The sequence below is a fragment of the Nylanderia fulva genome, unplaced genomic scaffold (assembly GCF_048542155.1).
Source record: "Nylanderia fulva isolate GAGA-0341 unplaced genomic scaffold, ASM4854215v1 Scaffold21, whole genome shotgun sequence".
NCBI classification, from domain to species: Eukaryota; Metazoa; Arthropoda; class Insecta; order Hymenoptera; family Formicidae; genus Nylanderia; species Nylanderia fulva.
In genome coordinates, this window is record NW_028190275.1 from 1,348,044 (window position 1) to 1,365,322 (window position 17,279).

A 17,279-nucleotide genomic window follows, 5' to 3' on the forward strand; every position below is an offset into this window, starting at 1 on the left:
CCCGAAAAATATGTAATGTGGAATTAAACGCGCGTATATGACCGGATTGCGAGAATCGCTCTTAAAAGCGCGACTTTTCGTATCCCCTCGATTCCTGGCGCGGCTCCAAATTGTCCTCGTTAAAGTCGATTGTCTCGTAAATTAAGTAATAGAGAAGCCGAGTCCAGCGTACACGAGTCTCATCGTTTCCACTCGGTTATGTGTGCTTCGTCTCTAATTACGCGGTTTGTCTCGATTACTCGTGCCCGAGAAGATTCGAGGGTTGCGTATTATTTTGGTACATTAAAAAAAAAAAAATAAAACGGAATATTTAGAGATCAAACATATATATTCGAGAAATCCAAGTGTTGAAGGATATTAAATATACGCGTCAGTATATATTTTTGCGAAGGAAAATGATTAAAATATTTGGGAATCTCTGAGGATCTCTCAAAGAGATGCAAAAGATCCAGAAATTCCGAGGCATCTCCGATGGATTGTCCTCTTCATAGTAATCCCAGGATTTCGTGTCGCCGTCGCTCGGCGACGAAGGAAGGTCCTTCTAAAAATAGAAGTTCAGTGAATTGACGATCGATAAAGCAACAGCAGCCTGCACCCATCACACAGGAGTAGATGTGCGTCGGTATTTTATAGGTGATAACGGAACGCAACCGGAATTGTGTCGCGTTATGCAATATGAGAGGCCAGGCGGCACTTGTGCCATCCCTCATTTCAAGATTTTCCTCTTTCTCGTCCACCTATTTAAATCGCCCTCGAACTTTGTTTTTCTTCAAATTAAAATGCCGACAATCATATATTTTCATCTGATTCCATATTACGTAACGCGCCCCAATTTATCCCGGAGCAGAATCCATTTTCCTTAATCTCTGGCAAAGAGAGACGACGTCGTCGAGAGTTGCATTTCTTCATTTTTCGAATAATATTTATTTCAGTCTCAATTTTAACAAATAACAAGTCGCGAGAGAGTCCGTCAAACTTTTTAATATTCGAGAATTAACGAACGCGTTCGCCTTTTTTTCTGTCCAGCATGTACATGTTCGGTTTTTTTTCTTCGGTGAATAATCGATAAACCAGGAATAAAAAGACGAACAACATCGCCGGAGATTTATTTGTCTTCAATTATTCATGAAGACTAACGACACACACATCTCGGCTTTTCTTGGCGGGTGTTCAAATAAACATCCCTCTGATGGATCGAAAACATCTGATAATTATTGCATTCGTTCGGCACGTTGACGCGAATAAACAACGCGAGCGGAATATTTGTCGGAAAAATTCATCAGTGGATGTTCATTTATATAGAAAATCTTTGAAAGGGAAATAGCACGTGAGAGAATCGTGCGCGCGCGATTAATATTTCAATAATTTTACGAGGCGAAACGTTGAAACTGAAGAGTTGATGTTTTGCGGCTTGGATCGTTGCCCGTCGAATTTACCGCAAATGAAAATGTTCTATTATAGAATGACGTTTCTTGAGAGAAACGTGCTCTTGCTCGTGCAGAGAAGAGAGTTACGCCTTTACTTTTTATTTTAAAAAAGTTTTCTTTGTCCCGGCTTTCTATCGACTCTATCTTATACTCTCACTCGATTGTATCTGGGAAAATTAGAAAGGTAGAAATTACATTTTTTTTTTCTTTTTTATGGTTTGAGGTAACGAAAACGTACGTCTTTATCTTTATTTCGATATCTGTAATTGAACGGAGAATTGTTCCCTTGATAAAACTAAAGTTATTTAAAAGGATAAAGTGCAAATTTGCACCTTTCAAAAAGTATTTCGAAAGCAAAAGACGGTTCTCGTAAGAAAAAGATATTCCATTACGGATATCTGAATATGCGAAAATATCCTTCAGAATCGGCGCTTTAAGACTCAAGGTCTCACGACGAAGGGAATTCGCTTTTTATCGCGGACGGAAGGCGTCGTATAGCGAGGCTATTCTTCATTTCTCCTCCTTTTATTGTTCCCGACTGGTCCGACAAAAATCTACTCGAACGGAGGAGGCAGTAAAACGACGAGAAATTTTCCTTTACTACTTCCGTTTTTTTTTCGCGCTTGAAACGAAATTTTCTGTCTCTTTCTCTCTCTTTCTCTGGCAGAGCAAACAGAGTTAATTAGGGTGTCTAATCGTCCTTAAAATTCTTAAAATGTTTTAGAATATTTTGTTCCTCCATTAAAAATCCTAGAAATATATTTGAATTTTTTCATTGATTTTTTTTTCGTTGCTTCTAAATATTCAGCTAACAGTCAGCTGAGACTATTCGAGTAAGAAATATTTAATCTCCATAAATAATACAATATATTTTTTTATTTAGAAGCTAAAAATGTGTTGCGCATAAGTTGTTTATACACGGAGAACATTTTTTCGTAGAATTTACTCTGAAAATCATGGTACACTGAGAAAAAAATAATATTCAATCAGAAAAATTTTTTAAATTTAATTAAATGCGGCTGTGAAACAAATATTTGTCAATATGAAAAAATATTATGCTTCAAATTATGTGACTTAGCTAACAATACTGAAGTGTATTTGACTTAAACATTAAAAAATTTAAATTTAAAAAATTCCATGAATTAAATGCATTTAGTCATATTAACATTATTTTTTCTCAGTGTAATTATGAAATGGAATTTTACGAGTTTCTCTGATTAAATATCATAATAAAAAATATTAATATTTTATTGTGGTAGATATTAATATTTCTTCTTGTAAACTTAATTAGAGAAACTCTGATAAAGTTCTTCCAATATCATATTGTTCTATGATTACCATGATTTTCAGAGTAAATTGTAAGAAAAGTTTCTGTATAGAGATTTTAAGGGTTCAAATATAATATAATATAATATAAAAGCATCAAATATTTGTAATGCATATATTAATTTTCATTAACATGCATTTTATTATATCGACTTGATAACAAAAATTTTTGTTTCAATTCTTTGTACATCTTTATAATAATTTTGGAAAATTGTGCAAATTTTCTTGAAATGTTCTAAAATTTTATTTTCAAATTTGACTAGACACCCTGTTAATTTAATTTTCGACCAAGATTTCGCGCTCGATGCCTGCGTAATAACACGCGTCTTGAATCAAATGACGCTTTATTAAAGTAGTTGCGTGCATGATTGAAAATTACAGTCGGTCGACTTGCGACCTTTGTCGTCGAATGATCGAAGCAGAAGAGCCGTAATGGAGTACCCCGGAAGAGAGTATCATCAACGTGAGAATATCTTGGGGATATCTCTCTGGGACGAGTGAAAGTGAAACCGACAGGTGTGTTCTCTCTAAGGAGAAGAAGAGAATCGCGCGGCAATAAAGGGCAGACCTTTTTTGCGCCTTTAACGAAATTCATGGGGTCGCATTAATTCGTGACAGAAAATTTATCGGCATCTTCTTCAGGGTGTCTAGCGGTCAAGGAAATCTGGAAAACCGGGCATTGTCAGGGAATTTTATAAATCTGGAATTGTTAGGGAGAAGTCGGGAAATTTATTTACTATTTATCTGGATTTTTTCACATTATTCTACATTTGTCTCAATAATTTGAAATCAAAAATTTTTTAAATCGATTCATCTACAGCGTGTTCGTTAATTTATATTTTCATCGTTGTGTTATTTTATTTCAATGTGTTTGATAGACAAAACTAAAAAATTTGATATAATATAAATAAAAAAAAAGCTGATTATTGAAATAGTTTATAGTGTTTGTTTCGATTGTCGTACATAATGCAGATTGTATAATTGATTTAAATTTCCGAATCTTTTCATTATTGACAAAAATATGATTATATCATTATTGAAAAAATGAATTTCTGGTGTTCGAAAATCTGAAAATTGTGGTAAAAATTTTTTTTCCCCAATCGGCGAAAACCGCAATATTTACACAACTGCGTTGCTCTTCTCCATATCTTCCATCAGAAGAGACTCGGATGTTTCATCCCCATGTTAGATCCCGTTCTCCATAAGAAAGAACGGGGATTTCACGAAGGAAGTTTCTTGCTTGCTCGCGATGATATACGACGATTAGCCGCCTGGAATGGCATGAAATATCGCCAATAAGCCGAAAGACAGACGTAGTCGCGTGGGTTTTTTTGCGTCCGCGATAGCGAGAGGAAAAAGAGAGATAGAGACGACGAGAGGGAAAGATGAGGATGGGAGGAGAGAATAAAAGCGGTGGGTGTGGCACCTCCGCTGGAATTCTGACTCATCGTGACCTCGTCCCCGGGACGACCGTCGTCGTCTATCAGATCCAAAATTTATCGCGCGAGTCTGGACGTTATCGCGATTATTAAAGGATAGGGAAGAAATGTCAGGAAAGAGGAAACGATATATATTTTTTTTTCTTCGTACGTTGATACGAGGATAATCCAGTGAACTCTGAGATATAGAGGTACGAATTTCGACAATCGTCTTTTCGCAGTGCTTAAACTTCCCCGAGATGATGTTTGCGCGCGAGGGTTGAGAACGCGTCGATTTCACGCTCCACATATAAATCGCAACAAGGGGGATTTAACATCCGCGCGGGTTGTTATCGCACTATCAATCGAGCAGTCGAACAGGTGCTCGTCTTTCGACCTAGAATTTCAAGTATTACCCTTCTCTCCAACCGCCGAGCAATATGCACCGATGCGGCTTATGCATATCGATTCGCCTAAAAGTGGAGCACTTCGTAGTAGGCAGTCTCGAAAAAGTGTGCTCGTGTGTAGTGTACGTGCATATATGCGACGACACGCTATATAAAGGAGGAGGGTGTTTATAGCGAATTATAATTAAAGCGTGGAATAATCGATGGTTGGCGAAGAAAAAAATCGCAGAAAAATCCAGCGTGATGAAAAAGCGTGATATCGTATATTATTCTCGGATTTTAACCTTTTCTAATAGTTACGCTCTCGCGACGACGCTTAAGCTCTCTTTTCAGGATACTTGATCCTAGGATCCCCAGCTCCTTTGAGTCTGTTTGAATAGAGATCCCTCGGATCTGCTGCGAAAATTTAGTCCCGGCAATATCGCGATTTCATCTCGACAAGTTGCTGCTTATTTACATTGACAACTCGTTAGTCTCGGTTATCAACTTTTGTGTTTGCGAGGATCTCGAAAAATATATTTACAGGGTATCTCGGAACTTTTCTGGTGGAAAAGTTTTTAATGTCAGATTCCTGGTATCATTTGGAGACGATTTTTCCTTACTGAAAATGTTGAGGGACGCCATCATTTTTAGCATGTACCCAATCTTTGTTATTACGTATCTTTATAACCAAGTCTTATATTAAAATTCTATTAAAGCATACTCTATCTAAAATTAACCGAAGAATGTAGTTCCGTTAATATTTTATTTCCAAGGCTTAGTTTCCGAAAAAGCCTTTATTTTCAACTGCTTATAATTCGAAAATTATTGGTGTCCCGACATTTTCGTTGAGAAAAAATCGTCTCCGAACGATACCAGGAATCTGTCATTAAGAACTTCCACCAGTTCTGGGACATCCTATATATATATGTATGTATGTACCATAGATGTATATGGCGAAAAATGGACCACCGGAAAAAGGATAATAATGAAACGTTTGATTATTTCCGCTCAATCAAAATTTCATCGCATTTCCACTTCTTCATAAATAATGTACGTTTCAATGAATCGTCTATCTCGGGGCAGGTCGCTTTTGGCCCAACGTATACGAGGGTAAATTATACATTTGCGGGACATTTTCAGTCATGCGGAAATTTAACCGCGCTACGTTCTACGAGAACGACGACGACGCAACAATCCGATAGACTCGCCTACGTATTTCCGGTATATTCCGTTGTACGTACGGCATACAATGACACGCTACACCGATTTCAATACACGCGACAAATAACATTGGCGATATATATTGCGGCAATCGTGTTCTCAACAAGCATTGCAGTTTGATTTCTCATCATTTTTTTCTGTCTCTCGGAACACTTTTTTTTAATTCATTAGATTCGGACTGAAATGACGAGCGAGACGCGCGGATTATTCATATTCAGCTGGTGTATAAAAATTACGAAACAGGAGTGCTGTTTTTATAAAGTACCATTTCTTTTTCTATTTTAAAATTTCCTCGCGCGGATTCTCTCTCTCTTTTTCGCATTCAACATCGCACTCGTTGCCAGTCGACATTATTTAAGAGAGATATAATTGCGACGAATTTTTCGCGATTGTGTGTCTTGAATATTCCCTGGGAAAAGAGAGCGAGTACTTAACCCACGTGGTCGTTTGCGAGTTACATATTCAGCGGTTAGCATTGTGCCGGTTTATTTATACCGGTGCTTTAATGAAAAAAGCGATTCACGCCCCCACGAACGATGCCGACAGCGTGATTAATTCAAGGAATCCTTTTTACACACATTCGACGTTTCATCGGGTGGCCTTCGAAGCGAATAAATATGAAACGTGACCGCGGGGTGGATATATGGAAAAGTAACGAGGAGTAACGAAGATTGATATATACTGATTAATAAAGGATAAAGAGAGAAACGGATTTCGAATTTTATTTCTTTTTTTTTTTTTTTTTACAGTGACTTCAATGGCCTGAACAAGGACGACGTGTACAGAAACAACGAGTTGGCTTTTAGAACAGCCGAGCAGCATCTTGGGATTCCCGCCCTTCTGGATGCCGAGGATATGGCGTCCTGCGCGGTTCCCGATCGATTGTCGATTCTCACCTACCTCTCGCAGTTTTATCAGACCTTCGGAGGTGAGTCTTTTCGCCCGCAATCAGCCTGTCAGCGAGTGACAAAATTTAAATTTAAATTTAGACGCGTTGAAAGATTTAATTATAATTCATTCATCGTCTCGTCTATATTAAACAGATGGAATCCATTAGTGTGAGTCGCATTCGGCAACCTCATATTTTTTTCCAGATCCTGTGACCCAAATAAGTCTATCGCGGATATATATTATAGTCTCGGAGAATGCGCGATGATTTCGGTTTTTTTTTGTACCCAATCTATATCTATCGATCGCTCACTTCTTTCATCCCTCTTTTCTAGACGGCTCCAGAGGATATGCAGAGCCTCTGCGAAAGATCCTTAAAGATTTTCCTCAAAGAAAAACACGATTCCGACAGCGAAATATTTCTTTTATCATTCAACGCGAATTTTGCGCGAAGAGTGATTTTTCGATGGAAGTCACGCTAATTTACATGATTCACTTTACTATAGAAAATTTATTTGCATACGATTTTACGATCGAAATGGTGCGATTGAGAATAAAATCTCGTATAAATGTCGGTTTACATTTATTATTACGTGTATAAGAGATTTTTTAAAACGAGTTTTGCGATTCACGGATTTCTTCCCTCAATCCGATTTCGCGAGAAAAAGAAGGTACGATTTATCAGCGCGCACATCACGTTCGCTTTCAGGTGGAAATCAGGCTAGCTCGATTGACAGGTGTATGACATTTCGAAACGTCGCAACACGTTAACACGTCTCGTGCACTCGACACCCGTTACTAAATAGACCGAATAGGTGAGGCCGATCGGGCACGTGTCACCGATTGGTTTCCCAGCTTTCTCTCTCCGACGTATCTATCTATCTCTCTCGCAATTGTCCCTTCGATTAGTATCTCGCGAGTGACATTTGTCGCGGAAGTTGCCCTACACGAGCACAAGGTCGATTGTCTGTCATTCGACAAGATGAATTTCCGCATTCAAGACACGGATCTCGATTTTGTTCGCTTTCTCGTTAACTTTGAATTCCTGAACAAATTTGGAGCTAACTCTTGATACATTTTTGTTTATCCTTTTCCTGTCTGAAATCTGGAAAACCGGACATTGTCAGGGAATTTTATCTGGATTTTTTCATATTATTCTACATTTGTCTCAATAATTGGAAATTTTTTATTAAATAAGTATAATTTTTTCCTCGACTCTCAGCACGCTAATTTTCTGTATTAAAAATCGATTCATTTACAGCGTGTTCGTTAATTTATATTTTTATCATCGTGTTATTTTATTTCATTTATTTAATTTTATTTTTCATATTGTGTTTGATATAGAGACAAAACTAAAAATTTGATATAATATAAATAAAAAAGGTGATTATTGAAATAGTTTATAGTGACATGTTTGTTTCAATTATCGTACATAATGCAGATTGTATAATTGATTTAAATTTTGGTTTTAACTTCCGAATCTTTTCATTGTTGATAAAAATATCTGAAAGATTTAATGATTTAACATTTAATTAATTTATTATATAGATACATGCAAATTATATAATTATTTTTTTATTGAATTCGCAGAATATCCTGATTTTTGTTAATTCTTTCCCTGTCTATATATATATATATATATTTTCGCGATGACCTAGTTCTCCACGGCACAGAACGTTGCAAAAAGCGGGAGAGAGGAAGGTGTCGTGTTACGACAGTCTATTTAATTTTTCGTTGCTGATAATCAGGAACGCAATTACCGTCCTCCTCTGTCCGACCACGAGGTTGGCTTTGAAAATTTGAGTAGCCACTTGTTGAGCACGCGCGCGAGTCGCGCAAGATTTGCATTCTTTGCCCGGTTTTTCCGCTATTCGACCCATCTCGCGATCGAAAAATAGCTACTACCCTCTAGCATCGACCCTTCGCGTTATCGTTTGCAACCACTTGTTGAATAACGAATTATCGCGCGCTGTCGTCGTCGTTGTTGCAAAAATTGTTATCCGGCGAACGAATCAAATCCCCGTCTCGCGAAAGAAAATAGACGTGACGTGGAAAAAAAGAATATTTAATTTTTCTCCTCAACGTGTATTTAAAGGCGTCGTTAATCCATGCCGTAATTATCGAAGAGGTGAAATTAAATTTTCTCTCCCTCTTCGTGCAAAATTGACAATCCCGTTAAAGTTTCGTAATCTTTTCTCGGAGAGTTTGCGCGCGATATAAATAAGAATGTTGAAACTCTCTCTCGACGACTAAACTTTAATAATAAATTCAAGTGTTTTGCGCGCACACATCGCAATCTTCCTCCTTTTCTTCGCCTTATCCGCGCCGAGAAAAGATTGCGGCGTGAATTATTTGATTTCTAGCTCTCGCTTTGAAACCCGGCGGCGTTTCGTTACGCAAAGCGTCGATTTTATAAGGCGCGCGAATTTTTTCTTCTCTCGGCACAATTTCTCTCTCTTTCCATAGCTCGTCACTCGTTCGAAGAATATATGATCCGCGAATCGCGGAGCTCTAATATCGAAGCTATGTCCTATTTGCAGCAACAACTAGCAACTTTTTGTTCATGTTTAATCGCGTCCTCACTGGAGCAACAATTTAACGAGCAACTTTTCGTTGACGTTTGTCAAGTGTTTCTCAGCGAGGACATGGCTTAAGGTAGTTCTATCGTTTTTCACAATTCTTACGAATTTTTAGAAATTTTAATATGTTGTAGACGGAGTTAATATCTATCGATTACGAAATTTTGAAGTCGATTCACCGTTTAGTTTAACAGTTATTTACAATTAAAAATAGTATTTTTTCTATACACCACGTGAAAAGGATGGCATTTTCATCACACATTTTAATATATAACAATAGAACGGATCTTACGATTTCAATAAAAAACCAGTGGAGTATACAATATGAATGTGGGATTATTTAAAAAAAAAAAAAATAATGAATTTTTTCCACCGTTTGGTTTCAAAGATATTACTTTTCAAAGAAATGAATTTTTTTTCCAAACGAAACATGGAGAGAAATTGCAATGATAATGTGTATTCATACATGAGCTGTTTCTATGTGAAGAGGTTGTACAGACTGTACAGACTCAACTAAAATTGTTGCTACGGTAACATTGTATATAAACGATGAATTTCCTTATCGATTAGAGGCGAAACTTTTAGTTGATATTGTAGCGATAGAACTACTTTAATACAGGGGAGATGCACGTAAATCTATTAAAAGTCCACCCGCGTTTCTCGACTCCTATATAATGTTATAGAATATTCTCCGTAGATTAACCGTCCCGTTAACCTTTGAACGACGGTTAATCCCGATCTCAGGAAACCCTTTCCTCGGTCTCTCCGTAAATGGCCGCACGGCTGCAAATTAACGCGCTTCGTGAGGACCTATCCCGTTTCTCAAATCACTACCTGCAAGGAGGAAATTGCCACATTGCTCGCGGTAGTCGACGTCTTGTCCGCTTTATAGCTACATTAGGCCTCGAGAGATAGTCCCCGGACGAACGATAGCGTCGTGGACTCGCATTAGTTAGTACTTTAGTACACACAAGTAAGCGGAAGGTGGTGGATGAAGGAGGGCTTTGCGAAGGGCGCCGTGTGTGTGCACTTTACTTTAGCACAGATATCCTCCTTAACGGTGTATCTCGCGGTAATGGGGAAAGGATAAATGCACACTTCCTCTCGAGAGAGATCTAGGAGGAAGAAGGAGCGAGACGAATTATATTATTCTTATTCGTTTCTTCCGTCGAATCGCGTAGATTGATCGCGACGGTACATAAGTAAGCAATTTTATGCGAACGAGTTGAACAACTTTTCTTCGTCCCGCCTTGCTGCGCGAAAGAGTCAATATTATTGTTCAAACAAAAGCGTATTTCCGCTTCCATTCCGCCTGGACTAATAGTATTTTTTCTATACACCACGTGAAAAGGATGGCATTTTCATCACACATTTTAATATATAACAATAGAACGGATCTTACGATTTCAATAAAAAACCAGTGGAGTATACAATATGAGTGTGGGATTATTTAAAAAAAAAAAAAAATAATGAATTTAATACCAGCCCGGCAATAGCGGTACCTTCAGCTTCTCGCGCATAAATATTCACGCCACAGAGGAAAGTTCCATAAACCACATCAGCATTTCATCGATCTGTAACTACGCCGGCCAGCAAGGGGAATTGCTTCCGCTTTAAGTTTCTTTCAAGGAAAGCAAGACGTTGTTTGCATTTTAATAAATATATATATTATATGTTTTTCCCGTCAAACTTTAACCATATTCTTCCCACCGGGAAGGTTTCTTGGGTAACGAAACGAAAGAGGGAAATGAATGGATGAATGATTAATGGAATATATTGCGTTTTGTTAAAGGATCGTCGCCAAGTCGTTTAGCAACGACCAGAACAACCGAGACCGCCGACGAGAGGATCGCCCCTGTTCCGGAATCTCCTAAACAAAAGGTACGCCGTTGTATGATATTGTGATAACAATATATGATCAACCGAAGGCAGACCCGCTTTTTGTTACTTTCTTTTGCCGGTTCCCTGCTCCCCCAACTTTTCGTTTTCAATAGAAACGTCATAATTTTGTACACGCGATATATAGTTTCGTGAATTCGCGGGGCTTGACAATTTTCTCAAGCTTCCCCAGAAACGGAGGACCATTGTCTTGTAAAATCGAGTCACGCTCCAAAACCTCACTTACCATACTCGTCTTTATACAGAAATACGGGAGATTTTTTCCTTTCTCTTTCTTTTTGCGTCTAAGCACTCGAATCGCGAGATCATGTTTGTCGTTCATTTTTTTCGAGTTTGTAAAAAAGGATCGCGAAGACGCGCAGTTTAGTAGTAAAGCCTCCGCGTGCATCTTGGATCTTTTCTCGCAGCCGAGAGAAGGATCTCTCGAGGAGACTCGCTCGTTCACGATTCACCTTGACATCCCGGTCTCATCTCGCGCGTTGCAACAACAAATATGCCGTCATTGCGTTTGCGTAATCACGCAAACGCGCGCATTATCGACACACGGGCGTCCGTCCCTCTTTACTTTTTTTTTTTTTTTTTTATATATATATATATTCGCTCTTTTTCCATTATCTCTCGCTTGGCGACCGGTCGAAGATGAGCGCGTAGGCGAGAGATACGCATGTTAGTCACTGATACGTAAATACATACGCGCACCCCGCACGAACGATCGATTATACTTCTGTGTCATCCGTACACATCTGTATTTACACAGAATCCATCAACTTTATGTGCGCTCGATAAAATTCATAACAATAAATGGACGTGATATGTTACGCAATGTGAGATCTAAAATGTGACGTTTGCCTTCAACGAACATACATTACATACACACATATACGTATACATATTCAGTAGCTTGTGTGACTGTGCTTTCTGCGAATGATTAATTAACGATACGCTCGTCGATGTTTCTCTGAAGATGTTATAGATCTGTCCTCGTGCAATGTTACCAGGTTTGTGTCGCGTTTATTTTCGTTGGTCTCGCGCAAAAACATATTTTTTTTTTTTTTACAGCGTAGGGTCGGTTTACTTTTTGGTATAAGTTTTACCCGAGAGATAGCATATCTTCGTCTCTTTTTTTCTTATCTGAGATACGAGAACTTGTCTGTGGAAAGGAACGAAAATGCGCTGCCTGTCTCGGATAAAACTTATCAAGAAGTTGGAAACATCAGAGTTCTGAGACTTTTTTTTACATCGTTCGCACCGTTGGATAAAATTTGCAAATCGCGGATCGTTATAGGATCGCTCGTCCGCATCGTCGAGAAAACGACTCGAAGGTCACGAAGATGAAAACCTTCGGACGCGAGAAAACGCGCGGTTGGCGTGCGCGCGGTTATCTGTCCCGGGGATCCATTTAGCCGGCGATTTTGCGGCCGACAATGACCGCTTCTGTCAGTCACTACGTGCCGCCTTCGTGATCTCGATTCCCGGTACTCGTCCGCTAGTGCTACCTAGGTCGACACGGACGTTCGTTTGTATTCACCGATGGCAGCGTGTGCATGAGAGAGAGAATGCGCGTCGAAAAAGTCGAGCGAATTGCGGGACTATTATTATTATTATTATTATTTTAATTACACCTGTCTCTATGCGGTTTCTGAACACCGTTCAGATCCGCTTTGTTGAAATTTTATCGTTAATAATTCTGACATAATTTTTGAAACTTTCTTTAAACGATGGGATCGTGTTAATTAGATTGATCAGGCCGTTAGTTTGCATGATACGCTAGAATAAGTAAAAGTTGATAAATAAGACGAATTGCGAGACTGAGGAAAACATGTTCGATTTTTTTACAAGTTTCGACACATACATATATACTGATACACAATTATTCTCTTTCGGAAGGTATATTTGTTTTTTACCTTCAACGTTCTGGTTGGAGAGTCGCGCACCAAGTTAACACGTTGCTCCGAAACTAGTTTGCTCGCGAATTTCTTCAAGATCTTGTAGATAGACCTCGTCGATTTTCTCTTCACGTTGTTTTTAAGCGACCTACCACGGGAAACCTATCGAAAGAATCTGAAAGTGTATTATTGCTCGAGACAGAAGTCACGTGGAAACCTGCACGAAATTTTCTCTTAGAATTTACCCGGAAAATTATGGTAATCCTGGGACAATATATGGTATTGGAAGAGTTTTTCTGATTAATATTTATCGCAATAAAAATATTAATATGTACATACATTAATAAAAATATATGTGTAAAATTACATGACTATGCGCTAGGCTTTTTTTGAGCCCCAGCATAATCGTGCAATATATCGCTACTCATATGGAAGATTACAGTTTATGTGTAATTTCATATGAAATATATTCTTATATATTTCAAGATTAAAAATATTCCACTGAATATGGAATTACACAGAGGAAATGCTAGTAATGTATAAATGTTATAAAATAATGTTATATAAATAAAATGAATAAATGCTTATAAAGTAAAGTTCTAATAAAGTAAAAATAATTTTATCTATATTTTTACATTAATATATGCATTTTCACTTTAAAAAAATATGGGAGAAAAATTACAGTCATAATTAAGTAATTTTTCCACTTTTGACTAATTGTAAGTAAATTTTATTATAAAATTATATGAATTTTCTTCAGTGCAGTAAAATTAACTGAACAGATTTTACATCTTATTGTGTATACTAATATTTGTTATTGTGGCGCAAATATTAAGTATATCAGAGAAACTAATAAAAAATTCTTCCAATACCATATTATTACATGATTTTCAGGATAAATTCCAAGAGAAAATTCTCTCCGTAGATTAGATATCCTGTCAAATTACAAAGCTGAAAATCCCACGACGAGAATAAGATATACTTCCTCGTAGCAAGGTCTGTCTTTTTTGAAATTATTACGACGCTTTGTTATAACCAAGTCGAGATATCGCTTACGCTAATTACTCTGAACGCGGACAACACGACTCGTTATCAAAACTCGATCCACCGCGAACTCGAGAACTCGCTGCCAGGTCTCTCTCGGTTAGTCATATTTAGGGCGATTGACGAAAGGTCAAAACGTCGAGAGACGTTGTTCAGCAACACGTCGGCGGTTTTAACTCGTTTAACTCTCGAGTCGAGGAGGAACGAGAACGGATATACACGATGAATACGTATCGCGCGTGGGTCGGGTTTCGTTCATCGTGGTTCGCATAATCGTTCGCTCGTAGTTTAAAGCTGCCACGCGTGAGTCACGCGGCGAACCCACACACTCGTAAGCTTTTACACAACGACGGACGTCCATTTCGGTTGATGTTGGATTGGCAAAAGGTCGTAGTTGTCTCTAAAAACCGCTCGGTGGATTATCCAGGTAAAGCGAAAGAAGAAAAAGAGGAGAAAAAGAAAGAGAAGAGGAAATGAAGCGAATGCAGGCGGCGTAAATATATAATCTGTAGAGAATTCGAGTGAAATCTCTCCTCCGGAAATAGTCGGGAATCTCCTCGCGTATTGTCAATCTCTACCCCCTTCCCATCTCATCGTATCTTTTTGTTCTCCAGGAGGAAAGCTTGGACTTAATGGGGCAATATAAACCTGAAATATTCTGCTAGAAGGTAATTTCGCTTTGTCGTTATTGTTTTGCTTGCTTGTGGTTGTTGGGTAAGCTGCATGCTCGCATGTCTCGAACACACGCTGTCCGTTCTACGCATAATCTTTCGATAACACGCGTGTGCGTTTGTGATTTACAAAGGAAAAAAATGAGGCATCGTTTAACGTTTTCCCGTTAACGACTAGGTAAAAGTAGAACTAGCGCGCTCCGCGGTTGATTTCCACGAGAGAATAAAGAATGAGAAAAAAAAAGGAAAAAAGAGAGTAAGTTTATAAGACGCCAACCTGGACATTCGAGGCTCGTTTCTTGCACGAAACGGTCTCTCTCTCTTGTTATACTTGTTCCTCGTAGAAATTGTTACATTTCCTCGTGTCATGCTGGCTAACGACACCGCCACGTCATTATTATTCACCGTACGTATATTTTAGATGTATATATTTCTTTTTTTTACGACAATACGAGAGTCTTCGTCGTTCGTGTCCGAGGATGATAATTTTACGCGTTTACGTTTATTTTCCGGGCGCAATGGAATTTACGAGAGGCGAAAATTCCGTCACGACCCCGGCCTGGTCATTGAAATAGACGGTCTCGAGCCGATTGTGTCTCCCGGTGTGAAATACTTACTCTTGCACGTCCGGGTGTCGCCTATACCCCGGCTGAAAGAATCGACCCGGAACACGATCGATCAATCCTCCTGTCTCGCGCTCCTCCAGACGACACGTCGCCCGTCGGTCTCGCCCGACGTATACCTTCGATAGAGGTAGTTGATCGAGCTTGACCAATAAACTCCGTCACCCGGAAGCGACCGAGAACGCCCAAGAACCGTCCGTCACTCGGTGGCACTTTTCGGAACCGATATATATACGTATACATAGATACATAGACTTTTGCGTCTCTCGCGTGAGACTATGCTGCTTTGTTTAATGCGAGGGAGCTTATATTTGCCTTTATTTAGTTTATATTTATTGAAGTTTATAGTGGTATATCTATAGCCATCGCGGCGTTACGTAGTCCGGGTAAACGTCGAGGAAAGTAATAATTAATCATGTGCGGAGAGACTCGGTGGAGCGCGACGTTCTATTTATATGTCATTGCCACTCGTTGCGTGTACTCGACGTGTACATATGCATGCATGCGAGCAGGCACTCGCGCACTCACGCACTCACGCGTCAGCTCGCTTCGCTCGTTCGCTCACTCACGCAATAGAAATCGGACGCGCGCGGTCAGCAGCCTCTCTACGAGAGTTCCACACAGTCGAATCGTCACTGTAATTCTGTTTTCCGTCCACCAAGACACTATACGGTAAGAGAAAACGTCCGATGAAAATTCTACCTTCGAACTCTCTTTTTTTTCTTGTCTCGATAGGGTGGAGACTTTATTAAGGAGTTCGCGAACTCGCGAACAGTTGTATGACATTTGGAAGAATTTTAGAAGATTGGAATATTTTTATACATTGTACGCTTACGTTTAATAACATTTTGCGTTTGTCTCGTCGATTGGATTAATTAATTGTTCGCTTAATGTCCCTCGAGAAAATCGATACGTCAGATGTTTGTGCTCTCTCGCCGTATAATCGTTGGGAAACATTGCTCGTGAGAGAGAACTCGACACGATACCCGCGCGTTTTCGTCGGTTTAATTAAATTAAATCGCGATTAATCAAGAGCTACACAACAGCGATGATACTGTAACTCTCATTAATACGTTATATTTGCGATAGACGCGACGATAATTCCAATGTGTAGAGAAAGAGAGAGGATTTGCGTTGCGGTTCTAGAAATCTTGCGACACGGGGAGCAAATTCTTTTTTCTTTTTTTTTTTTTTGTTGTATCAACCCGCGATCGATCGCCGCTTTATTTAACCGTCTATGTAAAACTCATGCACGTGGCATTCGATGAAAGTTTAATGGAAATCGATTTTGCGGTTAGCAACCTATCATCCATGTCATTTTTCAGCGAGAAGGATTAGTATTAACTCTTATGCGCGACGAAAGAACGAAAGGAACTCTCGGAGGGATGATACAGTTTGATTATACGAGTCATCGGTTTTTAATCGAATCAGTTTTCCGTCACAGAGCACACACCACCGTCTCATTTGCATATGTATGCGGATAAAAATAATCGGTGATGCGATTCCTCTTCGAGACGATCTTTCTGCGCGTCTGTGGAACTTTTTCTCGACCCTGGCGGAGTCTCTTTACGATGGAACTTTTAACTTTTCCGACCAAGAGTAACGCTCGATTGAACGTCCATAATACCGGCAAATCATCGTCCAACTTCTTCGAGGACTCAGAATTTCGCGGAAAAAATTTTCTCCCCGTCGATCCTGTCGAGAAAAATCGAAGAAGTAATTAAAAAAAAAATAATAATAATGTCGATGATCACCTCATTTTTTTTTATAAAGAAGATCCGCTTGCAAAGCGACGGCCTCGTTACATTAAATTACAGCCGTATGATATACATGCCTGACATATAGAAGCCGCGGCTATTCGATGTATTATTATTGAATTCACCGGGAAACGTTAGATGCATGTCGCGA

The 17,279-nt window shown here is 39.0% G+C and overlaps 2 protein-coding genes across 6 annotated transcripts in view; one reads left to right on the forward strand and one right to left on the reverse strand.

Annotated features, from left to right (window-relative positions):
- The window catches only part of LOC114941346 (uncharacterized), an 81,728-nt gene extending 66,238 nt beyond the window's left edge, over positions 1-15,490 (reverse strand). Inside the window, exon 1 of the mRNA XM_085482681.1 lies at positions 15,366-15,490. The gene's annotated coding sequence lies outside the window, so the exon portion shown is untranslated. The remainder of the gene's footprint in view (positions 1-15,365) is intronic.
- The window catches only part of MICAL-like (protein), an 86,685-nt gene that overhangs the window by 64,870 nt on the left and 4,536 nt on the right, over positions 1-17,279 (forward strand). For 4 of the 5 annotated variants that reach the window (XM_029316312.2, XM_029316310.2, XM_029316311.2 and 1 more), the window contains 2 exons: positions 6,531-6,709; positions 11,041-11,129. In XM_029316312.2, coding sequence (XP_029172145.2) covers positions 6,531-6,709; positions 11,041-11,129 — 268 coding nt within the window. Of the gene's footprint in view, positions 1-6,530; positions 6,710-11,040; positions 11,130-14,691; positions 14,746-17,279 lie in introns of those variants that run through there. The other variant, XM_029316314.2, reaches the window with a different exon arrangement.